Genomic DNA, 27,519 nt, shown 5'->3' with positions numbered 1-27,519 from the left:
ATGACGACGGAGTGTCAACATGCAAGATGGCGGCCCATCATCGGCAGAACACGGCCGGGCGGCGGAAAGTGCAGGTGAGGGGCGGAGCGGCCCTCGCGGAGGGGGGTGCCCGGCCGGGGGGAGGTTGTTCGGCCCGCCGAGCGGCACTGCCTCTCCCCTCCGGCGCCCTCTCGAAGCGGCCCTGGGCGCGGAGGAGGAGCCGCCTCAGGGGCAGCCCTTGGCCGGGCGCTGCTGGCTGCCCTTTGGACTGCGCCTCAGGCTGGGCGGGTCTCCTCGGAGCAAGTCCCACTAGAGTCAGTGGGGCTTACTCCCAGGTAAGTGGCGAGGAGTGCAGCCTGAGAGCCCAAGCCTAGGCATGTCTACTCAAAAGCAAGTCCCACTCGAGTCAATGGGGCTTACTCCCAGGTAAGTGCGGATAGGATGGCAACCTGAGAGCCCAAGCCTGGGCATGTCTACTTGGAAATAAGTCCCATTATACTCAATGGGGCTTACTTCCAAGCAAGTAGGCTTGTAACCTGAGAGCCTGAGCCTCTGCATGCCTTCTCAGAAGTAAGTAGCATTATAGTCAATGGGGCTTACTCCCAAGCAAGTGTGGATAGGATTGCAGCCTGAGGTGGCTGCTTAGTGGACTGTGGCACCTCTGGGGCTGCTGGCTGTGAGCACATGCCTGCTGTGTGTGGCATTGAGTCCCTGCTTGTCCCTCTCTACAGAGAACAAAAGGGCTCCCACCATGTGGGATATCAGTATGTAGCTGTCAGTATGTCTCTGTCCCAGTGGATCCCAAACTGTGGGTCGTGACCCAGTTTTTGGGCGGTTCACGAAACTGACAGGGCAGATAAGGCTGTGCACATCAATGGTTAAAGCCAGTGTCTGCCCAGTGTTGCATATATGCGACAGGGATGAGATGTGTACACCTGTGAGCTGGACAAAAATGGGTTTAATCAAAGAAGCTGCTACTGGGAGGGGGAAACACTGCTGCCCAGTCACCATTGTAGCCACACTCCTTGGCATTTAAAAAAATTGGGCAGCAGCCTTTAGGGCAGAGGTGTCAAACGCAAGGCCCTGGGGGCTGATGCGCACCCCCAGAAGCTGTTGATTTGGCCCTCAGGCTCTCCCAGTACCAGCATCAGTGGCTCTCAGCTGCTGAACTGAGCTGAGATGTCACTGCTGAAAGGACATCCTGCATGATAGTTGGGTTCTGCCATACCTTGAAAACATGATCAAGATTTGCTACGACTCCTTCTGTCATTTACAGTAATGAGTTCCTAAGTTTTAAAAGTGCTTATTTCTGGTCTTGACTTGCTTAATGGCATCACTTCCTGCTTTATGACATCACGTTTGGTCCTCAGCAGGCATCCTGAATGCTGTTTGGCCCACTGTATGAAACAAGTGTGATGCACCTGCTCTATGCCATGAGCACAGAAAGGGCTTTACTGAATGCTGGAGATCGTTTAACATGGATGGATAGACAGACTCTTGTTGTCTTGTGTGCTCCCTGAGGCATTTGATGGACCACTGTGAGATACAGGAAGCTGGACTAGATGGGCCTATGGCCTGATCCAGCAGGGCTCTTCTTATGTTCTTAAAACATGGCACTTACCTCTGAGATCTTCTGGTAACAGTTACTTAGTCTCCCATCCCAGACTGGTGAGGGAGGGCCAGCGTGTTTAGTTCATTTCATGTTTTTTAAAAAAGAAACATGCAGTGGATGGGGAGGCAGGTGAGGCAGAGCCTCCCCACCAGAGTTCAGAGCACATGGGTTGTGAGTACTTGCGCACCTCACATGGTGGCAGCGCTTTTAGAAGGACTCCAGTGGGAAGGCTCTCTCTCATCTGATTCCCAATCCATTGTGTGTCCCTGTTAAATATTGGTCAGTTCTATTTAATAAAATAGCACAAGTTAAGCCCAAGCTGCAGGTGTCTTCATTGGAGGTTGCAAGGGTAAATAGAATGCCAGATGCAGGGGGAGTGGCAGCGAGGTGCAGGTCTCTTGTGGTCTTGTGTGTTTCCTGAGGTATCTGGTGGGCCACTGTGAGAAAGGGCCTTTGGCCTGATCCTGCAGGGCTCTTCTTAGGTTCTTATGAGTTCATTATATTTGTATGCTGGCCTAGCTGCCTTTAAAAGGGGATTGGACAGATTTCTGGAGGAAAACTTCATCACAGGTTACAAGATGAAGCCACGATGGGTATGTTCAGTTTGAGATTAGCTGGTTGCTCATCATGAGGGCCAGATAGGAAACTTTTTCTGTCATCCAAATTGGTCGTGGATGGCAGTTTTTTTTCTCCTACCTCAAACGGGTGAGGGAGGAATAGTGTGTTCAGTAGGTTTCATGCATTAAAAATTGGTCACTTGTGTTTAAGAAAGTGCCCCAAGTTAAACCCAAGCTGCAGGCTGGTATCTTCAGGGGGGGGGGGCAAAGGTAAATAGAATGCCATGTGCGGGGGAGCAGCCACAAGATGCAAGTATCTTGTCATCTGTGTGCTCCCTGAGGCATCTGTTGGGCTGCTGTGAGAGTCAGGAAGCTGGACTAGATGAGCTTTTGACCTGATCCAAAGGGGTTCTTTTCTGTAATGTTTTCTGTAATATGTCCATGAGTTTTTTAAGTTTGAATTAAAATTGACAAAGAGGTTTAGTATTAAGGATATGGTTGTACGACAGTCTCTTCTGACAGTGCAGCCAGGTTTTTCCATTTCAAGGGAGTGGGCAAAAAGGATATGCTGGGCTGGGCTTGGGATGGCTGATAGCAAAGGTGCCAGCCCACAGAAGTAGCCACACTGTTGAAAGCAAGCACAGTTCTAGTATGTGGTAGCTCAGAAGTCTCCCCACCAAAACAGGCATGGGACATGTCAGACACAATAGAGGATGAAGAGCTGCTTGCTGCCTGCCTTCCTTTGTTTAACTTTATCTGTCCTCTTTGCATCTGATTTCCTGAGGAGGAGGGCAGCTAGTGTATCACTAGTGTAAACTTCTTCCCCCAAGCCCTGTAATTACAGATGAGACTTTTCTAGCACACATCCTAAAGCATCCTTAATTTGAACTATTTAAGTGTATTCAAGAGGCCTTTTTCCCCACAGATGTTCTCAGCTCATCTTTTTAATGCCTGTCAAGCACTGTTTAATAGCTCTACTTACTTTTAAAGTTTTTCCTCCATGGTTTCACAAAGATGTGTTTATTCTTTAGAAGATAGACATTATACAAAAGTTTTACTTGGCAAGGTTATAGAATTCTACAAAAGGAGCACTGTTATTTGTTGCCTCTCATTTGGCAGAGCAAAAAATTGTATTTTGTGCAACATCCAGTGCTTTTGAACCCAGTAGTACCTTGAAAGATTATCCCAGCTTGCTAGCTTATGATATTTCTGAAATCTGATTTTAGAGTATCTAAATATTGGATGCAAATAAATTGTGTAATTTGCCTTGTTTTTCAACATTCACGGTAACAGCTAGAAACAGGTCACTAGTATTTTTCTAACCTGATTCTGTCCTCTTGCTTGGAAGTAAGTTTTTCAATTTAAGTGAGTATAACATAACAATCAACATGTTTTTTAAAAACTAGAGGCCTTCAAAGAGATTCAAACAATTATCAAAAATTGGCTAGCAAAACAGGATGTAGCATAATTGCCTATTCAGTAATGTGAGCAATAAAGTTTTAAAAAATGAATATCCTGATGTAAAGGGTTGTTACTTCACCTAATGTTCATAGAAATTAACATGCTGATCAACTCTTAAATGTGCTTAAATGGCATGTGGCACTGAGCTTCATGTCTCTAATGTCCTTGTCTTGCCTGAACGCCTGCTGCAGGAGTGGGAACAGGGTCACGATGTCTGTTTTGTCTGTGCACAGAAGAAATTGTTAACTCAGGTTCCTTGTATTGAAAATGCCAAAATTACTTGAATAAAATGTGTTGAAATCCTTCCTCTTGAAGGCAGCTAGTTTCTGAGCTATAGATAAGGAAGGGGGTAGGGGAATTGGATGCTTTGGGGTGAAAGTGTTTCTCCATTCAAAACTTTATCAGGCAAAGAAGCTGTGGGTGATGTGTGGTGAAGAGATGCTTTACATTTTTCCTTGTCAGTTGTTGGTGGTTCAGAACTGTAAACTCCAGGTTTTTACATGGAACACCATTTAATGTGCAGTTCTGCCTCAAGACATACTTTTGCTACAAATCCTCATTTTGTGTTAGAGCAGCTACCATAAGATTCAGGAAATAGTGCTAGTGCTCCTCTGCTGTATTTCATTTATGAATAATTTTCTCCTTTTTAAGGTGTGGGATTTATACCATATGAAGGTTTTGCTTTCCATTTAATCAATTTCCTTTGAGATTGCTGCTATCAACAGTTGGAGTGAAATGTCTACTTATCTGTTAGCAAAATAAGGCTGACATTGGTCATGCAAATTTGTCTTTTTAGGTTTTTCTGTTACCGTACCTTAGTCTTATTCCTGTCTTGTGGTTTTTAGGGAGCAATTCTAACTTGCACTGAAACAGGAAGGCTGAGTTGGCTGCACTGTATCTAAAGCAGCCATTTTCAACCACTGTGAGTGGTCCACAGGTGTGCTACAGGAGTTTGAGGGAAGGTCATTTATTAGAAGGGCCAATAGGGATATGAGGTCCCCACTGGCAGCATGGTGTGCCTTGTCAATTGTCAAAAACCTGATGGTGTGCCTTGAAAATTTTAGTGCCTTGTCAGTGAGCCATGAGATGAAAAAGGTTGAAAATTGCTGATCTAGAGCAAGGTATGTGCAGGCTGGGGCGCAACTCAGAGTAAGGGGTTTTTATTCCCCTTACCCTGTGTCGTGCACCAGCCTGACCTATGGGGCTACTTGGATCTACACCCACGATTTTGCAGGTGCATATCTGAGTGGCCATATAATATTGGTCAGACCAGGGATGGGGGTTAAGATCAGGCCTGGACTGCCATGGTTGGTCCCATCCCCCTCCCCGGCCTGATCCGCCTCCCAGTCTCCCCCACTTAAATGCCCATCTGTGCCTCCATTACACGCTATCACCAACTTCTCCCATTTGTCCCAGCCCTGGCCTGCTGAAGCTTGCACAAAATTAGCCCTCCCAGACATAATTCTGCCACTGCTAGGCCAGCGCATGTCCTTGAGTTGGCCTAGCATGCTCCTGAATAGCCGTGAACATACTTTACAGCACATTTGCAACATTCGGGAGCCAGCGCAAGGGACTTGTGCCAGCTCAAGGGTAAGTCTGGATTGCACTGTTAGAAATGTATTTTTCTCCTTGGTTCACTTTTGTAAGTGAAGTCTCAGGATAAATTGAATCATTAGGTCTGTGTTTGTGATCCAGAATATATGGTCATAGGAACCAATTAGAAACAGTATTTCTTCTGGGTCACAGCGCAGTTAGAGCTTCTGCTTCCATATGTGATCCCTTGCTAGGATATTCCGATAATCTGGGCTCAATTAGCTATGCATGTTCATGCATTATTTCAGTGTATTCTTTCTTCAGTCTTCATTGATCTGTTTAATGGTGACACTAACCATCAATTTGAGACTTGTACCTTACGTTCACGAATTTTACAGGACACAGCCACTTTTTCAGTGTTTGATCATGCATTGTGAAAACAACAATCTGCAGTTGTTTTTCATTACTGGGTTATTGCCTCATGTTTTGTATATAACAAAGCATAAAGCAGTAAGTCAACTATGTGATTTTGAATTTTAGATTCATAGGTTTTCTTGCTACATATTTCTTGTGCATTTTTACTATATTACACTCGGGCTCTCTCAATAACAGCAAAACCGCATGGTGTTGATGCTTATTTTCATCAACATGCAATTTGTTGTAGTTCTCAGTCACTTCTGCTGGAGCAAACGGGACTAATGGCCTCTCTCCATATTATGCAATACACTATTGCGCTTGTAATTTTATCTGTACAGCCTAATAGCCAAATCCATCAGCACATGTATAGATTTATGGAAATCGTATCATGTGTTCTAGACCATCTTGAACATTCTTCTATAGCACAGATTACATGATGATCTGGTTGCACTTTTTTCAAGTATACAGTTTAAGTGGGTGCATTCTATACTCTCTTAGTTCCTGCCTGGACCTGGAGTAGAGTACCTGCCTGACATCTGAACATGTTATCTTTGTTTTGAAGAGTCTTGACTTTGGGTTGGGGGGAAACAGAGGGGCACATGTCAAGTATATCTGATCTTTTATGGAGAGCTGTTTTCCTGTGTTGAGAGAGAAGAGACACTTGAGCCATGACTGCAAATCTTTATTGCATGAGATGGTCACAGCATTTGGTAGAATGAAACTATTGCTATGGTTGCTGTTGAACACTTTTGGTCTTTTCTTTTCCCACTTAGTTTCCCAATCCAACCCCTAATCTTTGCTCTTAGGGTTTTGTCCTGTCATAAGCCAATCTCTTGGTGTATTCTTGGTTTATAATGATTGAGAGAATTAGGGTAAAAGATTCAAAAGATCCAGCAAGCTCTGAAAAGTTCAAGGGCCTTCTTGATTCAAATTACAGTTGCTTGTTGCTGGTTACTTTGAATATGTATTTGTATTGCTTCAAGAAATTATGTATTTCAGGTGCTTGATGCTAACTGCTAACCTGAACTTGCATTGTGACAACTGAGACTACTTTTAAAATTAGTGTTTCTAGTTTAAAGTACAGGTTGAGTCTCATTATTCGTGACTGTTCAGTTCCCAGAATTCACATGAATTGCAAAAAAACTGAAGCAAATGCATTTAAAAAACAGCCCCTTTGATCTGATGTTTTAAAAACAGCCTTGCTGACCTTTGTGATGTTAAGACAGAGTCATTAGGTAGACAATCCATCAGTCTTGCTCCCTCCCTTCACCCAGAGCAAAGTAATCTTTCACTTGGTGGGGGGAAGGGAGGGGTCACTTTGCCTTGGAGAGAGACTCAGCAGACTGCCATATTAACAAGGCTATTGTTAAACAACTGTTTTCCTTTAATTTAAGGGGACCTTCTCATGAAGTTGAGAGAAAAATCTATGGATAACTAGGTTATACCTGCAATCCCTTGCATGACTCACTACAATAGTAAGAAAAGCAGTTTTTAAAACTGATTTTAAAGGGGTGCATTTTTCCCCTTCTCCAGGGATCAGCACATTCTTTCTCATTTCCAGTGGCCATTTGTGTTGAGTCAAATTCATGTGCAAAAAATCAGTGTATAGCAAGGTTGCACCTGTACAAACTAGAAAACCTGAAACTAGAATCATGAAATCCATTCATGATTCTGGAACCAGGAGTGATGCTTTCCTGGCAGGTCAGTGCAACTGTGGGAAAAGAGCTTATTATACATATGCTACTCTCTTGTCCAAAACTAACATGCATTTTCTATTCTGATGTAGAAAATTAAGACACGTAAATTTGCAATAAATGACAGGAAGGATTAGTTGGTAAGTTCTGTGTTAAAACTAGATAGATTATATATGTAGGAATGTGCCATCAGCTTGCAGAGTGCGATAGCATCTTTGGACAATTTGCTTTTACTGCATAAGAGTCATAAACTACATAATTTTATGGGACATCTTTAAATGCTTGAATGTGGGTCTGTAGCTCTTTTGTAGAGCATATATTTTTCATGAAGGTCCCAGGTTCAGTGCTTGGTATCTCTAGGTAGGTCTGAGAAATGATTTTGCCCTGAACCCCTGGTTAGCTGCTTCCAGTTGGTGTATTTGACGGATGGACTGATGGTCTTGCAGAGTATAGGCAGTTTCCTGTATCTAAGATGATGAAGACTTTGCTTCCTGGTTTCCCTCTCAGTATCTACATCTCAGTACTTAGTCATATGTTTAGGTTCAGGCCTCTAAGACAACAGTTCCCAAACCCGTGGGTCATAACCCACCAGGGGAACTGGAAATGGGCCATTCCACCTTAAAGAGAGTGGACCAGGAATGGGTCCCCGATATCGTAGGGACCCCTGGACATTGTAATGTATCTGGGGGCGCCCTGCAGCCTCCTGGAAGGTCCTGGAGGCTTGCAGCCCCCTCTGCGACCCTTCGCATGACTGTACTGAGCTCCAATCTGTTATCAGAGCTCGGTTCCGATTTGCAATCAGAATTGTCGCTGGGTCTCTGCGGCATTATGATCACTGCAGCACCATCAGGGTGCCAACTCCCCATCCTGCTCCCACAACAACTTAGTGCAGTCCCAAAGTCCGAGAAGGACACTGGGGACAATGCTGCTCTTAAGACATGCGGAGCTATCCCTAGAAGGGTGCAATATTAATATGGCAAAGAATGAAGGATTGGGAGCCATGGAGTAGTGAGTTGGAGGCATAGGGTTATTGAATCTAGTGTTTCTTCTCCTACAGTGAGATCTCTGAGTATGACATACTGGTTTGTTGATTAGAGATGGTTTGCGCAAACCAAGTATTTCTAATTTCATCTGAAATGGGAAAATGGCACAAACTGCAAACAGAAATTTTAAATTCCCTTGCTTGTGGAGAAGGGAATGTGAGCTCACCAGAGCTCATTCTTGGAATGACACAACATGGTTTATTGTGTCTGATTGTAACCGTTATAAGGGTGTTGAAGCATTCATGGTGATACTTTATAAAATTAATGCAAATGCTATTTAGTGTGAAATAATTTACAGGTAAGCGTATCTTAAATGCTTTAATTGGATCTATGTCAATACATTTTAGGTCTCTTATGTAATTAGAGATGAGGTGGAGAAGTACAACCGGAATGGAGTAAATGCATTGCAGCTGGACCCAGCATTAAATAGACTCTTTACAGCAGGCCGAGATTCCATCATCAGGATATGGAGTGTCAATCAGCACAAGGTAAGCCAAGCCCTGGCATCCATCTTTGACTTCCTTTAAAAAGTTGAACTTAGGATATTAAATATAGTCAGAGTAGTTATTGAAGTTTCTTCTCCCCATTAGAAATCATCAGTGCATTATGCAGAATTTGTAGATACTGCAAAGTTTTGTCATACCCTTTAATGTAGAATCTGGAGGAAGTTCAAGTTTTCTTGAAAATGAATGGAAGTTTTAGAAAACTAATTATCCCAGTGTGTATCAAACTTGGTGTGAAGTTGAATCCAGCTTAGTGTGCATAACCCTGCACCCCTGCTAACTGGGCAAAGAGGCATTTTTTCAAGTGGTGCTCCTCTTATATTTAGCAGGGAGAGACTAACTGTTCCTCTTCCCCCCAGCACAGTATGTTTCCTAATGGCTGTTGCTGGTTTTTCTTGTGTATCTTTTTAAATTGTGAGTCCTTTTGGAGCAGGGAATCATTTAGTTATTTTCTCTGTAAACTAATTTGTAAACTTTTTTGTTGAAAAGCAATAAATTTTCTTAATAACTTTCTGGTCTTTTAATAGGAGCTAAATGCGGGCTTCTTACTAAGGTTATTGCGTGGCATTCGTTGGCTCGGTCTAGCTGTGTAAACTAACTGGGCTGAAATGTAGCTAAAAATGTGAGCAGTTGCAAATAGCCTTTTCCCTTGAAACACGAGTAAGAACTCACAACCTGTTGTTCTTGATTCCAGCAAGACCCTTATATAGCCTCTATGGAACATCATACAGACTGGGTGAATGACATTGTACTGTGTTGCAACGGCAAAACTTGTAAGTGACCTTTTAGACAGTAAAGAGTGAAATGTGTATAATACAATATTTATATAGTGCTTTTCCCAGAGCACTTCACTTTCTGGGGTGTTATAAGGCTTACTGAGATCAATGAGGCTAACATTTGTTTTGAGATATGTAGACTACTAGCCTTCAAAAGTACTGGAAGTGGCTTGCAAAAATCTGTTAAAAATGCAGCTGTACTATAAAACAGCAGTCAGCATCAATTAGCAGCATCTGGAAACTAACATTAAAATTAAGAAAGGAATGCTTGAGAAATAAATGTGTTTACATAGCCCTGAAAGCTATAAAGTGGAGTGGTCTGATGGCATCTCTAGAGAGGGAGATTCAAAGCTATCCCTCAGGTGTTGTGCTTCTTTGTGTGTTTTTAGAATGACAACATTATAAAGATACTTGTAATTAATCACAGAGTACATAGGACTTCTGATTTTTAAAGTATAAAGACACGCTTATCTTTTGCCATAGAAATATGATCTGTTACAACTATTTTTCCTTGTAGTAATATCTGCTTCTTCCGATACTACTGTTAAAGTATGGAATGCGCATAAGGGATTTTGCATGTCGACACTAAGGACACACAAGGTAATCATTCTTGCAAAGTTCTCTAATGAAAATGATTAATTACTGTTGTAATATCAGTATTGCTAATGGCTTCAAAGTTGTATATATGTTGTGCTTCTTAGTCCCATATCATCATATTGGTTTACATATTTTATTTTAGGATTATGTGAAAGCCTTGGCATATGCAAAAGATAAAGAACTGGTAGCATCTGCTGGGCTGGACAGACAGATATTCCTCTGGGATGTAAATACACTAACAGCACTGACTGCCTCCAATAACACTGTCACAAGTAAGTATCCAGGGGAAGTAAAGTATAGGCTGGTCTGTACAAGATACTTCCTGTGTGGAGGAGGAGTTTCACTCTGTTTCACTCTTGCTCCACTGATTAGCCTACAAGTTGAGCAACTGACAGAAATTATGGCTCTGCCAAATCAAAATGGATATGTTGAATGTTACACGTGATTAGAAAATACTTTTAACTAACATTTAAAAGGAATACAAATGTAGTTTTGAAACTGATAAAATCAAAGAAGCAAATTAAGAGGCGGTGCAATTCAGTCTTCCAAGCAAAATGCCTGTCATGATGTTGAATGCTGAAGGCCCAGTAATTCCAGGAACCTTGGGCAAAGGTGCAGTTCAGTGTCTCTGCACTCAGGAACCTGCAGTCTCTGTGGAGGGTCTCCATGGGGGTCCCCTCATACCAGCCTGTGTTCATGTGTATGGGGAGGGTAGATATTGCTCCTGCCCAACAGCATCAAGTGCAGAGATTCACCCTTCATGAATGACAGTCATTTACTTATATGGGAGAAAGAAAATGTACATACTGTGGTGATGTTGGATTGGAGACCAAGAGTCCAATCCTGAGCTCGACATGCTGGCTTACCGCCGGTGCGCACTGCATACTGTGAGGCAAATTTTTGAGGCCTAATGCCAGGCCAGTGCCTGTGGTAGCCCAGCTTTGGCTGGTGCTGGGCTAGCACTGGGTGGGTGCGCAGCCTCTGCCACTTGGCGGTCACACGGACTGTCAAGCCACGGTGAGGAAAGCGGGGGCAGGGAGGAGGCGTTCTGAGGAGGGGGAGGCAGATGGAGGACAGAGAGAGGGAGGGGAGGAGGTATGCCTGAGGGAGGGAGCAGGGAGGGAGGGAGGCGGGTCTGCTGGAACTCTGCTCCACCAGATCCAGAGCATTTGTGCAGGGCTTGGTGCCCTACACAAATGCTTTTACACTGAGCCTCATTGCGGGGCTACTTCCCGTACCCGGGAGAAGGAGATAGAAGTCCTTCTCCCGAGATGCCGATTGCAGTAGCCCGAGGCGCGCAGGATACGGTTGCAGCTGTTTTCGGTGCCGCCAAACCTGCGCACCACGGGAGCTCAGGATTGGGCTGCCCATGTACCCTTGAGGGGGAGCTGCAAGTTTTCAGCCTCATAGCATATCTTATAACTGCTGTGCTACCTTGTGATTCTCCTTGAACTTGAATAAGAACATTAACATTGGTGGATTGGATTTCCAGTTAAAATGTCTCTCTGCATCTACTGCATGCACTTTAAACACTTGGTTCTTGGTGAAAACATGATGCAGGGGGTGTGTATATGGAGGTGTGTGTGTGTGTTTGTGTGTATATGGAGGGTGTGTATATGGAGGCTGTGAAAGTGTAGCATGATTATAAAGGCTACAAACAGTCATGACCTCAGAAGTGTCTTCTGTCAGTGGTATGTCATTTTCTTTGTTGCTGTGTATTCTTGTTCACTTAAAGAAATCAGATACTTATTCGTTCCAAGTAGATTGAAATGTGTCAAGTTAAAAATGCTATTTGTATTTGTTTTCAATAGCTTCTTCTCTTAGTGGGAACAAAGATTCTATCTATAGCCTTGCCATGAATCAGATGGGAACAGTAATAGTTTCAGGGTCCACTGAAAAGGTAAGCAATATTCCTCCTATTTCTGCAGAAATGTTAGCTGAGTTTATAGACAACATCTGAATAAATTCAATAGTTTGAAGTATAAAGCTTCAGGAATCCTTTTTTGTCCCAATTCCTGTTGCATAACTATTTCAGATGTGAAATATTCAGTTTTTCTGGGAAACTTGCATATGGCTGGACTCAGTAGAATTGTGGTCTGATCCAAAGAGGTTTTCTAATGTAGTCAGAATTTGCAGAGCTGTGGGAGTATTATTATTAATTATTAACAGTATTTATATACCGCTTTTCAATTAAAAGTTCACAAAGCGGTTTACAGAGAAAAATCAAGTAACTAAATGGCTCCCTGTCCCAAAAGGGCTCACAATCTAAAAAGATGCAAATGAATACCAGCAGACAGCCACTAGAACAGACAGTGCTGGGGTGAGGTGGGCCAGTTACTCTCCCCCTGCTGAAAAAGGAGCACCCACTTGAAAAAGTGCCTCTTAACCAATTAGCAGGGGTTAAATAAGTGTATTGTATAAATACAATAAATACTCTTAAATAAGAGTAGTGTATTCAATGTATCTATTTTTAAAACGTATGACATTGTTCAGGTGGGTAATACTAATTCATGAGGCTTGAATAGGGTCAGTGCTAGCTGAATGCTTTATAAAATGGCTTTCTGAAAGGAAGTTTGGAATTGGACTGCTCTTGTTTCAGAACTAAAACTGACTTCAGGAGCTTGTTTTTCAACAGGTTTTAAGGGTGTGGGATCCACGAACTTGTGCAAAGCTTATGAAACTCAAGGGACACACGGACAACGTTAAAGCATTGTTATTGAACAGAGATGGCACCCAGGTATGTATCTGACTTGGCACTTCTGGGATGCACAGTGACAATCCCTGGGTTGTACAGTCTTAAAACCTCACGTTTCAAGATCATTGCTTCATGTTGGAGTGTTTATAGCTATAGTTGCAAACACTTTGTAGGGAACCAGTAGGCAAAGTTAAGTGAATTTATGGACTTGAGTAAGTGTCGTGTACATGATGTCAATACACTGCAGTATAATATAATTAAGTTTGGAGATTTTATGGTCTGTGGAAAAAGAGGTGAATGGAAAAACAGTGACCATATTGGAAGTATACATCCTCCGCAGTAACTTGAGAGAGTTGGGTCTTTATTTTACTTTAATGGATATGTGTTATGGTTTTAAGCTAAATTGCCATGTTTTTGTTGCAGTGTCTTTCTGGCAGTTCTGATGGAACGATCAGGCTCTGGTCCCTTGGTCAGCAAAGGTGCATAGCTACATACAGAGTCCATGATGAAGGTGTCTGGGCACTTCAGGTTAACGAAGCCTTCACGCACGTTTATTCAGGTGGAAGAGATAGGAAGATATATTGTACAGATTTACGAAATCCTGATATCCGGGTGCTCATTTGTGAAGAAAAGGCACCTGTTCTTAAGGTAATATAATGAAGCTGGTTGTACAGTATTGTCCAGCTTTCTGCTATGAAAGCTTTGACCTGCTCTTACTTTCATCAGATGCCTCTTGACTGTCCTGAATGCTCATTTTGGAAATGCATCTTGCAATTTAATGCATTGCATTTGTGAGGAGGATGTGTCTGATGATCTTGCTCACTGTTTATTAAACTTGTATCTATAACAAGATACAGTGGTACCTCGCATAACGAATGCCCCGCGCAGTGAAAAACTCGCATAACGAAAGCAGTTCGCGAAGTTTGGTAACTCGCACCACGAATTTTTATGACCCGTGCTTCGCAAGGCGAATTTTTTTTGTTTTGGTTTGTTTTAAGGGGGGGATCTTCATGGCAGTTTATGCTCACATTCACCCTAATAAGGGGAGGATCTTCATGTCAGTTTATGTTCCTGTCCACCCTAGGGAGCGGGGGATCTTCATGCCAGTTTATGATCGGATTCACACTAGTAAGGGGCGGATCTTCATGTCAGTTTATGCTCACATTCACACTAGTAAGGGGTGGATCTTCATGTCGGTTTATGCTCACATTCACACTAGTAAGGGGCGGATCTTCATGTCAGTTTATGATCCCGTCCACGCTAGGGAGCGGGGGATCTTCATGTCAGTTTAGTAAGGGGCGGATCTTCATGCCAGTTTATGCTCACATTCACCCTAGGGAGCGGGGGATCTTCATGCCAGTTTATGCTCACATTCACCCTAGGGAGCGGGGGATCTTCATGCCAGTTTATGCTCACATTCTCCCTAGGGAGCGGGGGATCTTCATGTCAGTTTATGCTCACATTCACCCTAGGGAGCGGGGGATCTTCATGCCAGTTTATGATCGCATTCACACTAGTAAGGGGCGGATCTTCATGTCAGTTTATGATCCACTCAGCATCCCCCCCATGGCTCATTCACCCTCTCACTGCCCCATTTTCTTCACGTTTCCCCCCATGATCACGGCAAAAGCAAGCAATTGAGTGCAGCTGCTCTGTCCTCCCCAGCTTAGAGCACAGTTCTGTGCGTGTCTCCTCAGAAGTAAGTCCCATTGTAATTACTCCCAGGAAAGTGTGCACAGGATTACAGCCTTCAAGCTCCCCAATCAGCACCCCCCCCCCGTTTTTGAAATCCTCTGTACAGTATGTATGCCTTTAAAGAGCACCTAATAAACACTTTGTAAACCAAATTTGACTTTGTTCTGACTTTTCTTGCCCATAGGAACGCATTAATTAAATTTCAATGCATTCCTATGGGAAAACGCGCTTCGCAAAACAAAAAACTCGCATAACGAAAGGACTCGCGGAACGGATTAATTTCGTTATGCGAGGCACCACTGTAGTACGTAAATCAAAGGGGCATTTTCTTTTGCCTACTGATCAGTGCAATGAACTTGATTTTCTTCTTGCTAGCAGCAATGGAAATACAGGGTCACCCTCCTTGTCTGTAGGGGTTCTTCCCCCCCACCGCGGCCCTCAGGATGCTTTCTAAGGCCTCTTAGAAGGTAACTCTTGGTTTTTTGTTAAAACTGGAAGTGAGGTTTTAAGGCCTTGAAAGTCCTTTGGAGGACCAGGGAAGCCCTCTGAAGGCCTTTAAAGGACTTAAAATGCCACTTTTGGTTTTTACGAAAAACCAAAAGTGACCTTCTGAGGGCTGGGTAGGCCGCACATGGCATCCCTGGCCTTCAGAACACCCTCCAGAAGTGAGGGGAGCACAGCTCTTCTTACCTCCGAAGGGTTCATGTGGGTCCAACCCGCAGATACTGAAATCCATGGTCCCAAATCTGCAGATACTGCAGGCCCACTTGTAATTATTCTTAATATTTCTGTATTGGTTATTCAACAAAACTCATGAAATGGTTTACATACCTAAATAAGTGGTTCCCTGCCTCAAAAGGGTTCCCTGTCACATAATGGGAGGTGGGTAGGTAGAGACACTATTGTAAGGCTACTGGTCTCCTTGTGGCTGTGTGTATGTGTAGATTTTATTTAAACTTGTGGCAAGTTGATTTTTTACCATATATTTGAATTTATTACTCTTGTTGCCACCCAAAGCCAGTACTTCCATTCATAGAGTGTATTTCTGTTCATGGACTGTTATTCTGGATGACACCCTTTCTTTCGACTATGTTTTAAACAAAATAAACATTGTCAATTCTTACTAAGTTTTTCCAAGAGTACCAAAGGTCTATATCAAAAATACAGGGCCAGTGAAATTCTGATCGGGCTGCAGAAAACTTATGTAGAAACCACAGATTAAGAATACTGTGTCTTCCATTTGTATGTGATGGATAAATCTGTGTGCAATATATCTGTAAGGTTGTCCATTTTGTTGGTATAAGCAGTGCATGTGGAAAGGGTTCTCACAGCATTACAGTGTGCTATCACAATCCCACTGTATAAACATTCAGATTAAATATTTTAATATTCAAAATCTGTGTTCACCAGGCATTTTCATCATCCAGAAACGTTTCCCAGCAGAAACTCATTATCTCTTGACCTGTATTCTAATTCAGTGCTGATTTTACTTCATCTACTGTAGCTGACATGCAAGTTCAGATATGTTCAGAGGAATTCATCTTGTACAGGTGTGCACCTGTAGAAAGATGACCTAATATTTTGATCTTTTGGATATTCAGATGGAACTCGATCGATCAGCAGATCCTCCTCCAGCACTTTGGGTTGCGACCACGAAATCATCTGTGAATAAATGGGTAAGAACCACATTAACTTGTAAAACTTAAATATCTGTTTGCCCTGTCCTATTCCTTTTGCCTCAAAGTAGGCACCAGTGCAGGCAGCTGAAAAACCTCATGCAACAGTCAGTAGGTACTGTCTTGCTATTTTGCTAGGTAAGCTTTGGTGCTCTGATGTCTGCACTGGCATGAAGAGGAGATAGTTGGAGAAAGGAAACTGCCATTTTATTTGGCTGAATTGGAGACAGACAGTGAGGCCCCTTCAATTGGGCAGTTGGTGACCATTTGGCTTCTTACCTCCTCAGTATTTTGCAATGAGCATTCGACTTAATGGTTGAGAATTGGTTCCTGAAATCTTCTTTTTTTTGTCTTCACTCCTGTCTCTTAACTTGCTATTCATATTTTGTAGTGTCCTCTAACTATATTCATGTCACGTTTTCCTGTTTAGACTTTGAAGGGAATACACAACTTTAGAGCTTCGGGGGACTATGACAATGACTGTACCAATCCCATCACACCCCTCTGCACACAGCCCGACCAAGTTATAAAAGGTGACACTGATATTGGGGGAACTGACTTGGGAAATATTACTTTAGGGTTGGCAGAGAGGGTGAGGGGCAGAGAAAAAAATATACAATATAATATAAATTTGGTCTTTCCAAAATTTTTGGTGTATTAGCATTCTTATAAGTAAAGCATCAGGGATTTTGTCCTCTTGGATCAGGACTTGGGTTAGGCAGAGAACTAGTGCAGAAGTTCTGCTCCCAGAATTTTGACCTGTATGTATGTTTGCTAGAAGCAGTCTGCAAATTTTCAGCCATATCTCTTATTCTGACCAATGAACTTTGTTTTCTTGTTTCGAATGGAAAAATTGAATTGAGAGTTGAGTTCAGAACCATAACAGGTTAGGTATAGGGTATTCAGCCCTGGTCAAAGCTGGACTACTGCCTAATGCAACACTAAAATTTTGCCATCCTTCCCTTTTTTTTCACATGTGCCCTGCCCTCTTCTATTCCAAAGAACTTCCACCCTGGCTTGTTTTGAGGAAATGCTAAGCAGCAGAGTCGAGAAGTGGAAGTGTTGGCTGCCACAGTGATAACGATGTTGACACTCCTTAACGATGATAACGATGTTGACACTCTCCATCTCCTCCTTTGCTTAACATAAGAACAGCCCCACTGGATCAGGCCGTAGGCCCATCTAGTCCAGCTTCCTGTATCTCACAGCGGCCCACCAAATGCCCCAGGGAGCACACCTAAGAACAAGAGACCTGCATCCTGGTGCCCTCCCTTGCATTGGCATTCTGATACATAGCCCATTTCTAAAATCAGGAGGTTGTACATACGGATCATGGCTTGTAACCCATAATGGATTTTTCCTCCAGAAACTTGTCCAATCCCCTTTTAAAGGCATCCAGGCCAGATGCTGTCACCACATCCTCCGGCAAGGAGTTCCACAGACCGACCACATGCTGAGTAAAGAAATATTTTCTTTTGTCTGTCCTAACCCTCTCAATACTCAATTTTAGTGGATGTCCCCTGGTTCTGGTGTTATGTGAGAGTGTAAAGAGCATCTCTCTATCCACTTTATTCTTCCCATGCCTAATTTTGTATGTCTCAATCATGTTCCCCCTCAGGTGTCTCTTTTCTAGGCTGAAGAGGCCCAAACGCTGTAGCCTTTCCTCATAAGGAAGGTGCCCCAGCCCCGTAATCATCTTAGTCACTCTCTTTTGCACCTTTTCCATTTCCACTATGTCTTTTTTGAGATGAGGCGATCTGAACTGGACACAGTACTCCAGGTGTGGCCTTTCCATCAATTTGTACAACGGCATTATAATATTAGCTGTTTTGTTCTCAATACCTTTTCTAATGATCCCAAGCATAGAATTGGCCTTCTTTACTGCCGCCTCACATGGGGTTGACACTTTCATCGACCTGTCCACCACCACCCCAAGATCTCTCTCCTGATCTTCAAAACTGACTGGGCAAGAAGGGTTCTAGGAGTCCAGGATCCTCTCTGCCTGGTCTGAAGAATCTGTGGAGGAGTAGGAAAAGTGGCAATCTTTCTCTAGGGGTGAGGGCAATCGACAACAGTTCCTACCTCCTCCCACAACTCCTCTTCCATGACATTCAGTAACATTGCTGGAGGAGGAGGAGGCTATAAGTGTGTTTCCCCCATCTCCTCTCACTTGCTTTCCAAGGAGAGTGACAAGAAGAGGATGGGAGGGGGGCATATTCCATGCCTGCTACCCCATCACCTTGTCTTCTTCCCCAGTCTGCTACTTGAACAGGTGCTTTAGTGCTTCTCATTGGTGGGTAACACTAGAGTATTTTACACAGAGTTTACATGAACTTGTGCATACCATAGCAAAGCATGAATGACTCCTTAGTAGTTAAAAAAAAATGAAGATACAGTTGTGCCTCCATAGCCACAGAGGTTCTGTTCCTGGAACCCCCACAGATGTCAAAACCCACAGATAATCAAATCAGTGGGTCAGGCACACTGGAGCTATGCTCCAGTCATGTCTGCAGGACCTTCTGAGGGCCTCTTTGGGCCGAAAATGGTCACTTCTGGTTTTCAGCTGCTCACGTTTGGAGGAAAGAAGTCCAGACGAACCCACAGGTCCTAAATCTGCAGATAATCAGTTTGGACCTGTACAATTTGATATTTTTTTCTTATTTTTTGTATTAATATGTTTGTCTTTCACTCGTTTGTTTGCATGAAGTCTCTTAACTATTTTTCTGCTCCTCTTTTTAGGGGGTGCTAGCATTATTCAGTGCCACATTCTCAATGACAAGCGACACATATTAACCAAAGATACAAACAACAATGTGGCATACTGGGATGTACTGAAGGTGGGTGTAGCAGTGGCTCAGATGTGCTTGTGATTGGGTTTCTTACAGTTGCTACTACTCCGTGTTCAGTAGTTTGTTACTTTGACTTGGTGATGTAAGTTAGGTTGTGACTTATCAAGTACTGCTATTTAAAACAACAAAGGGTCTTCTTGGCTGATTTATTACAATTGATTTATGGTTGCTTACACTTAATGCCACCTGTCATTTGCTCTTTCCTGACTTAATTAACTGACCTAAATTAATTCATCCCTGACAAAAAATGGAATTCCTTTGTACATGTGTTCAGACATTTTAAACACTTGCTCCATCTTCCTTGCCTCTCTTGAAAAAAAGCAGCCATGCTCCATCCTATGTATCAGCTGATTTGTGAGGAGTGGTTCCAAGGGAGTTCAAAGGGTTGTACCCCTTATTTGTTGCTTGAGTGAACTTGTGCTTGAGGAGTTTTGTTTGCTTTTCTCTTTTCAGCTATGTAGGCTGGGTGTGTTGAGAACTAGCAAGTGCAATTATGACCAAACCAATTCTTCAGCATGAAATACAAGTGAAGGTTCTATACTGAACTATGTTTCGGTCTTCTCACATACAGGCCTGTAAAGTAGAAGATCTTGGGAAAGTGGATTTTGAAGAAGAAATTAAGAAGAGATTTAAAATGGTTTATGTGCCAAACTGGTTTTCAGTAGACTTAAAAACTGGGGTAAGGCATCCCCTAATGTGTTTTCCATAACATCAGCAAATGACATTGTATTGTATAGTCGTCCTCTTCTTGATAAGGAAACACCTTCTTTATTGGGGTCAGTTGCAGTTGAGTCTTCAGTTCAATTTAAAAAAAAAATGAAATCGGATATGGATAACTTGTAGTGAAGAGGTAAATGATACTGTTGATACTTTGTGTTTCTTTCACCGAAGGGTATTCGGGGGGGGGGGGGGAGAAGCCCTGAATGCTTAACTTCTGCATCAACATAAAAAAGCTGTATCATTCTGGACTCATTTAGAGCCTGAAATCTTGAATTTATAGTTTCATTCCTTCCATTGTTTACCCAGGAACTTGCTATCCCAACACTGTTTTAGTTGAGACCTCAAACCACACAGAGATGTGGTTGAAAAACTACAGAGTAGTTAACCCCCTCAGCCTTCCCCCCGCCCCCGCTGCCTCCCCGCCCCCGCAAGAACTTAGAGCAACTCAAACACTCCAAGAGAATTTGAAAACTGCTTGTCTAAACAGACGTGTTTTAATTGCTTGTCTATCAGTAATTAGCAAGTCAGTGAATACAAACTGTTCTAGGACAGTAACAAATAGATCTTACTATAAATTTTATTTAAACTAAATACGCAGATACTAATATATTGGCAAATGCTGTCGTCTTGCATGTAAACCCTTTGTAATCAAAGTGTGATTGTTGAAGCTTTGTGGATCCTTTGAATGCAAGGAGACATATATAGTGTTTGCTCTTGATATGGTGGTATTCATGTTGCATTCCTCCCAATGATCTTCTTTCAACAGATGTTGACAATTACCTTAGATGAGAGTGACTGCTTTGCAGCTTGGGTCTCAGCAAAAGATGCTGGGTTTAGCAGTCCAGACGGATCTGATCCCAAACGTGAGTGTGCTGCCATCCTAATTTCATAAAAAGACAACAAATTATTCTATGTTCCTTATTTTTGGAAAGAGGCAATGTTATAAACTTTCTATTTAGCAATTATCTGTTGAGCTCTTGAGAAAATTCTCTGAATTCTGGCTTACTGCCATGACAATTTGTATTATGTTAGTTTTGTCTGGAAGTTTAACTCTTGCTGGACTCAAATTGCGCAGCTTGCCTTGGTCCACAATTCTGCTTGTCTCTGTGAGATATAATTTGTGAAACCGAAGCAAGCTGATCCCTCCTCTGCATGTATTGGAAACTGTATCTTGGACCTTGCAGCCTCTCAAGTTCACAGTGTTGGGACCTCAGTTTTCAACTAGCTCTCTCCGGCAAATTGCTTTTGCACTAACTCCTTGAGTTTTAGATCAGAAATATGAGTTGAGGCCCAGATCCAAAAAGCCGTTTCTGGTGCACATGAGGGCTTGGGCATGCACTGGATTTGACTCCCTCTTTTTTCCAGCAGAATCTCATGCCGTTTCTCACACCTGTTTTAAGGGTTTGATTCTAAAGCGAAACGCTGTTGGGTAGGGTTACTGTTGTGCTTCTGCCTCCCCAACAACCACTCAGACCAAAGTCCCCTTAAATGTGTGAAATAAGTGGCACAGTTCTTTGGATCCCAGCCTAAGTTTGTTACTAATATGATGACTAATACGATGACTTGGAATTAAAAAAATACACTTTCCAAGCCGCACATGCATGAATCAGAGATAATTCCTTATTGTTTTCCTTTTCTCTTTGGATTATAAATTATAGTGAACCTTGGAGGACTCTTACTACAGGCTCTTTTGGAGTACTGGCCAAGAACACACATCAACCCCATGGATGAAGAGGAAAATGAAATGAACCATGGTGAGCTTTTCCCTCGGCTGTGTGGGAATATTGGATTTCTTGTGTATTTGGATCAGTATACCACTGCAGTGAAATTTTCCCACAATAAACTTGGTTTGATCCCTGATCTTTCTAGATTTTAGACAAGGGAATTGATTGCAGTTTCAGTCTTAATTCAAGTATTTAGATTTAAAGTCACTTGGTATGAGTGTGGAACATGGGATATGTTCTGCTTAGAACTGGATTACTATATGGACTTTTAATACTCTGTGTGTTTTCTCCCCATCCCCCAATAGTAAATGGTGAGCACGAGAACAGAGTGCAGAAAGGAAATGGATACTTCCAAGTGCCACCACACACACCAGTTATTTTTGGTGAAGCTGGAGGACGCACTTTGTTTAGGTACAACATTTCTGGAAAAAGAATGTGGGGAGGGAGGGGGAGGTGATGGCTATCCTATTGCTCAGGGATTGGTGAAATGGCTGTTAAGCAAATGACTGAATTTGCAATTAAATTTAAAATGATTACAAGGAAACTGCGTCTCTGGAGAGTAAGTAGAGTGATGAAGCTGAGATACAAACTGGAAAGTCTCTTCCATGAAGCTGCTAGGTGGCCTTGGGAAAATTGTTGCCATTCACTCTCAGTGTCCCATCCCACTTGCAATGGGGGAATGTAAGGATTGAGAGGATAGCTTTGCAGATGGGGTCTCTTGGGACTCGTTCTGGGAATTCATACACAGGCAAGGGCCAACACTTGTGCCCACCCAACCTAAGGCAGTGAGGGCTGCTGCCACTGCCACTGCTCCCCACCTCTTCCTGGCAACTCGGGCCTTTGAAGTATGTGGATGATCGTGGGGAGCAGCGACCTCTTAGTTTTCTCTAGTGCCATTTACAATTTCTGGATGTCCTGTCCCCTGACACTGCATAGGAGGCAGAATATTTAAGAATTGTTCAGTATCAGCAAAGAATAAAGCATGGTCCACTGTTACTGCCTGCTCACCACTACCTCTCATTCAGCTTCCCCATTGAGCTTATTGGTAGGCAGTGGAAGCAGTGAACTGCTCTTTTTTTTTTTTCCTCCAGTGCCATTTACAAATTCTGGTGTCTTTTCTCCCCTTAATAACCCAATAAGCCAACCAGAGGTCAGTGGGGAGGCTTACCAGTAGGCGATGGGGAGCAGTGACAGTAGCAGATATTAACCCACTGCCCAGTTCCTGGGCACCAAGAAAGGTAGCTGGGGCATGTATATGCTTTTCAAAGTGGGGGGACTACCCTTGCAGGCTTTTCTCCCAAGGCCCCTCAAAACTTGGGCCTCATCCTACGTGAAGCACCATGAATGCTTAGATCTCCAAAAATTAGAAGTAATAACTTGAACTCATGCAGGTGTTCTGCTGCAGATGACTTTCTGCTTTGGGACATCCAGTTCCTGGTGAGCTTTGCGTCTGCTGGGAAAAGAAAGTTACTTTGATGTCCCTTTCTATCCAAGTGATGAAAGATGACCAGCCCCTCCCGATAATTGTTACTGAGGGATTTCTTTCTGCTCTCTGATGCCAGCAGGGGTCTTTTGCATGTTCTGTCTGGTTGCCTGTTTATTTCAGGGCTTACCTGGGGATATTGTTCTCTTATTCCTTCTTGCTCCAAGCATTGAGCTAGTTTCTTAAGAGTTCCACAGGTTTTATCTGGCAGTGAAGTCTCTTCTGTCTTTTCTGGTATCTGATTCTGATCCCTGCCTTCTGACACAGCACAGGAATTATGAATTCCTCCCTGTGTTGTTATTTATTGGAACAGAAGGAACATCTGTAGCAAGACCCATTTCCTTGCTTGCCCTTAAATTTGTTGTTCACCAGCATAATGTACAGCATATGCCTTTAGCTATTGGACAAATGTATTCTGATAGCGGCTGATGTGTTTAAGACTTGGGACTAGAAAATAAAATGTCTAATGTCCACTGTTGCCTATTATATTTTCTTTACCTTTTATTTAGAATATTTACTTACCACGTTTCAAGAAAAAGGTACTTTATGTGCTTTATCTAGCAAAAGGAATGAGATAGTGGTTCTCTGTGCCTAAAGGGCTTGCAGTCTAAAAATGGTGGCACAAGGGAGGCACCAGCAAGTGGCCACTGTGGGTTTACTGCCCCCCCCCAAGCTTTGCTGGAATGAACAGGAACAGTCTCTCTCTCTCTCTCCCAAGTACAAGAGAGTCATCACTTAAAGGTGCCCCTTTGCTTAGTTAGCAGTGATCATGTTTTCTTGCACAAAGATTTTTCCTTACCCTTTCAGTGTGCCACTCAACACTCATTTCTTACCACATAGGTTGTTGTGTCGGGATTCTGGTGGTGAAACTGAATCCATGCTCCTTAATGAAACTGTGCCACAATGGGTAATTGACATCACCGTGGATGTAAGTATTCTAGCCTGTCAGGTCTTAGCTTAGATCTCTTCTGTGGTTTTGTTTTTCTTTTCTTCTATGGCTTTAGCCCTAAAGGACTGTCTTTCTCTGTATGAAGCTACCCATCCATTAAGAGCAAGGTCAGAATCTCCCTTTCATGTCTTGCCACCCTCTGAGGTTTCATTCGTGGTGACTTGCAAGAGGGCCTTCTCAGTGGCAGTCCCCCAAATGTGGACTTCCTTGCATTGAACTGTGTGGCTGCCTCCTTCCCTGCCAGTACTACACTGTCTGACTTGACTCTGTCAACAGGCATTTCGGGGAGGGGGGTTAACTGGTCTTGTTGTTCCTGTTCTAATTGCTGCTGGTTTCTTGTTGTATTTTCTATTGATTGTGTTTTAAACTGATACTGTAAACTGTCTTGAATCCCTCAGATGGAGAAAAGTGGGGTAGAATATTGTTTAATAATTATGGGAAAACTTAACCATGCTTGCCAATTGCTGATCTTACACCAAAGCATGTTTTGGGTGTTATTTAAATGTACTTGTTTTCTATGTGGATTAGCCAGCAGCTTGCTTTGTAGAAGTAAATGTAATGTTAGGAGATCAGGTTCATGCATCATATTCCTGCTTAATATTTATATGCTGCCTGACAGACTGCTTGAAAATCTTGGGAGAACTTTTGAAGCATTTCAGATTTGGTGCAAGTGGCTGTGGTCAGAAAAGAAACTCTGGGAGCCTCAGTGGATATATGTGGAACAGTTCTAGATGTCAGACCAAGATTTTATGGCTGCAGTTCTCTGCCTGTCTCCCACCTGGTGCAACATATGTAGGCTTTTAAGCTAAAAATGTGTTGAAAAATGATCTAGAAAAATGTGGTTTGTTAAATAAGATGCACCTTAAATCCAAAATTTACTTTGCAGTTAGATAAGTGAAATGTATTTGTTAAAGCTGGGTAGTAAAATAACTGTTTCTACCATTTGTTTTATTTTGTAGAAAAACATGCCAAAATTCAATAAGATTCCCTTCTACCTCCAACCTCATTCCTCTTCTGGGGCAAAAACATTAAAGAAGTAAGTGTGCAGTCCCCTTGACTTCCAGGGGGACACGGGAAGCCAGAGTAGGCTAAGCCTTCAGTCTCAATTCTGAATCACTTTGTTTCTACAGAGATCGGCTGTCTGCCAGTGACATGCTGCAGGTCAGGAAGGTGATGGAACATGTCTATGAAAAAATAATAAATCTGGACAATGAATCCCAGACAACCAGCTCTTCCAATAATGAGAAAGCTGGAGAACAAGAAAAAGATGAGGACATCGCAGTTTTAGCAGAGGAGAAAATTGAACTCTTGTGCCAGGACCAGGTAAACTCATTGCTTGCATAGACCACCCTGAGCTCTTTGGAGCAACGGTAGGGTATTTTGGGGGACTATTAGTGAAGCTGGGGTAGGTCAAAGATGTAGTTCATTAATTCTCCTGTATTTTTGAATCCTATTTACATCAGTTATAGCCCACATTTAAATCACAATCTCAGGGTGTCTTTGCAAACATATTGTTTTAAAATAGTTTTAACAAAATCTTAATAGTAAAAACAGGATAAAATGCACAGTGGCATTTTTTTAAAAAATAACTAAAATGCTTTAAACTACGTTCAGAAGGTCTGAGAAAATCAGTTCCTTGCCTGGTGCCAGAAAGACATGAGAATAGGTGCTAGTCAGGCCTCCTCAGGAAGAGAATTCCATAAACATGGTGCCCCAGCTACAGATGCCCCCTCAGCAAGTGCCACCCACCTAGCTTCAAGCCCAAGAAGGATCACAGACAAAGATGCACAGGCTGGTATATGTGGGAGAAGAGTCTTCTTGAGTTACTGAGGTCCTGCTCTGTTTAGGGCTTTAAAGACAACACCAGCACTTCTAATTGTGCTCACAAATGAACCAGCAACCAATGAAGCTGTTTCAAAGCTGGTGTAATGTGCTCCCCAGACCCAGGCAGTAGCTACCTTCTAAACCAGGGGTGTCCAAAAGTTTTTGGCAGGAGGGCCGCATCATCTCTCTGACACTGTGTCGGGGGCTGGGGGGAAAAAAAGAATTAATTTACATTTAAAATCTGAATAAATTTACATAAGTTTACATAAATGAATATATTAAAGATGAACATATGAATGACGGTCTTGCAATAGCTCAAGACCTATAAAAGGCCTTGCACAAAGCAAGGCTGGCCTTTCCTTTGCTGCCGCTACTGCATCACAGACATGGAACAACAAGGAGTGGAGGGAGCCCTCATCTCACAGCTCACGGGAAAGGTCAAACAGTTGCCCTCACGCTGAGAGCAGCTGCGTTGGGCCAGTGGGGGCTCCAACAAATCTCTGGAGGACCAGAGGCTCATTTGAGACTGGGGGCTCCCTGAGGGCCGCATTGAGTCCTCGAGGGCCACAAGTGACCCCAGGGCCGGGATTTGGGCACCCCTGTTCTAAACCAATAGAAATTTCAGAGAAATTTTCAGAGGTACCTCGGTGTATTATGAATTGCTGTAATCAAGCCTGTTTGTAACCGGGGCTTGGTTATACTGGCCAGCATGACCTTCAGGTTTTCATTTCTGGTGTACACTAGAATGCATGCTTGAATATGTAAAATAGTCTGACTGGAAAGGGGTTAGTTGTCCCCTCCTGTAGGGGATACTGTTTAGTTGTCGTTTTGCATCCCAGTGATTGACCACCTCAACTGTCAGGTGGGAGGACACCAAACAATCCACGACAACAAAATGATTCTTCTACAAATTTTTCATTTGCAGGGGTGGGCAAATTACTCTTACCCAGAAGGGGATGGCATTGCTTCTTTAGCAAAACTCAGCTGTGTGGCATACCTGGTGTGATTACTAAATTTGAATTATCCCATTTACAACATGAAGTTAGTTCTCATTCCCAACATGATTCCCAACATGGGATTCTCATTCCCAACATGAATGGGAAGTTCTCTGGCTCTAACTTTTAGATTGTGAGCACCTTGGGGTGGAAACCTTCTCTTTCAGTTCTTTGTAAAGCATTATACATGCACATGGTGCTATATAAAGATTATATAATTATGGCAGCAAATCTGATGAATGGAACCACGTAAGTGCTTTGTCAGCTGTCAGAAGGAAAGTATCTGTGCCTGGGGAAGATGCATAGAGATGTTTTCCTTCTCCATAGCACACTGTGGGAAGTGCATATGCTCTAGTCCCTGGTTGTATATTCCCTGGGGCCTGTTCTCGTAAGGGAGAGTGTTTGTCAGCGAATCTGACAATGGTTGAGTAATCCTGTTTTTTTTAAAAATGGTTTTGTACAACAGGTTTTGGATCCAAATATGGACCTACGAACAGTCAAGCACTTCATATGGAAGAGTGGTGGCGACTTGACTCTCCACTACCGCCAGAAGTCAACGTGAGCCAAGTGGGGGGACCCAACTGGTTATTAACTTACTTGAGCCTACTGTACTGGTTCCAGCTGTAGCGCTGTAGAAGCCCACTGAAACCCTAAGGTAGATCTGACGCTTCTAATGCCTTGGTGCGAACAGAGTCTACTTGAATTGAAGTGACTAATAAATCTGTAATATAGATGAA

General features: G+C 42.9%; 1 protein-coding gene across 1 annotated transcript; it reads left to right on the top strand.

Annotated features, from left to right (window-relative positions):
• On the top strand, positions 1 to 27,519 carry WDR48 (WD repeat domain 48). The gene is made up of 19 exons (XM_066627767.1): positions 1 to 74; positions 8,644 to 8,784; positions 9,494 to 9,572; positions 10,093 to 10,175; positions 10,315 to 10,444; positions 11,984 to 12,072; positions 12,808 to 12,909; positions 13,291 to 13,515; positions 16,164 to 16,238; positions 16,669 to 16,771; positions 18,978 to 19,075; positions 19,659 to 19,766; positions 20,574 to 20,670; positions 21,466 to 21,561; positions 21,837 to 21,942; positions 23,855 to 23,942; positions 24,923 to 24,999; positions 25,094 to 25,286; positions 27,249 to 27,519. Exons 1-19 carry the CDS (start codon positions 27 to 29, stop codon positions 27,342 to 27,344), a joined length of 2,034 nt encoding a protein of 677 aa, XP_066483864.1. The 5' UTR covers positions 1 to 26; the 3' UTR covers positions 27,345 to 27,519.

The sequence above is a fragment of the Tiliqua scincoides genome, chromosome 5 (genome assembly GCF_035046505.1).
Source record: "Tiliqua scincoides isolate rTilSci1 chromosome 5, rTilSci1.hap2, whole genome shotgun sequence".
Classification (NCBI taxonomy): Eukaryota; Metazoa; Chordata; class Lepidosauria; order Squamata; family Scincidae; genus Tiliqua; species Tiliqua scincoides.
Note: the sequence above shows the minus strand (reverse complement) of the source record. Positions and strands in the feature narration are given on the sequence as shown.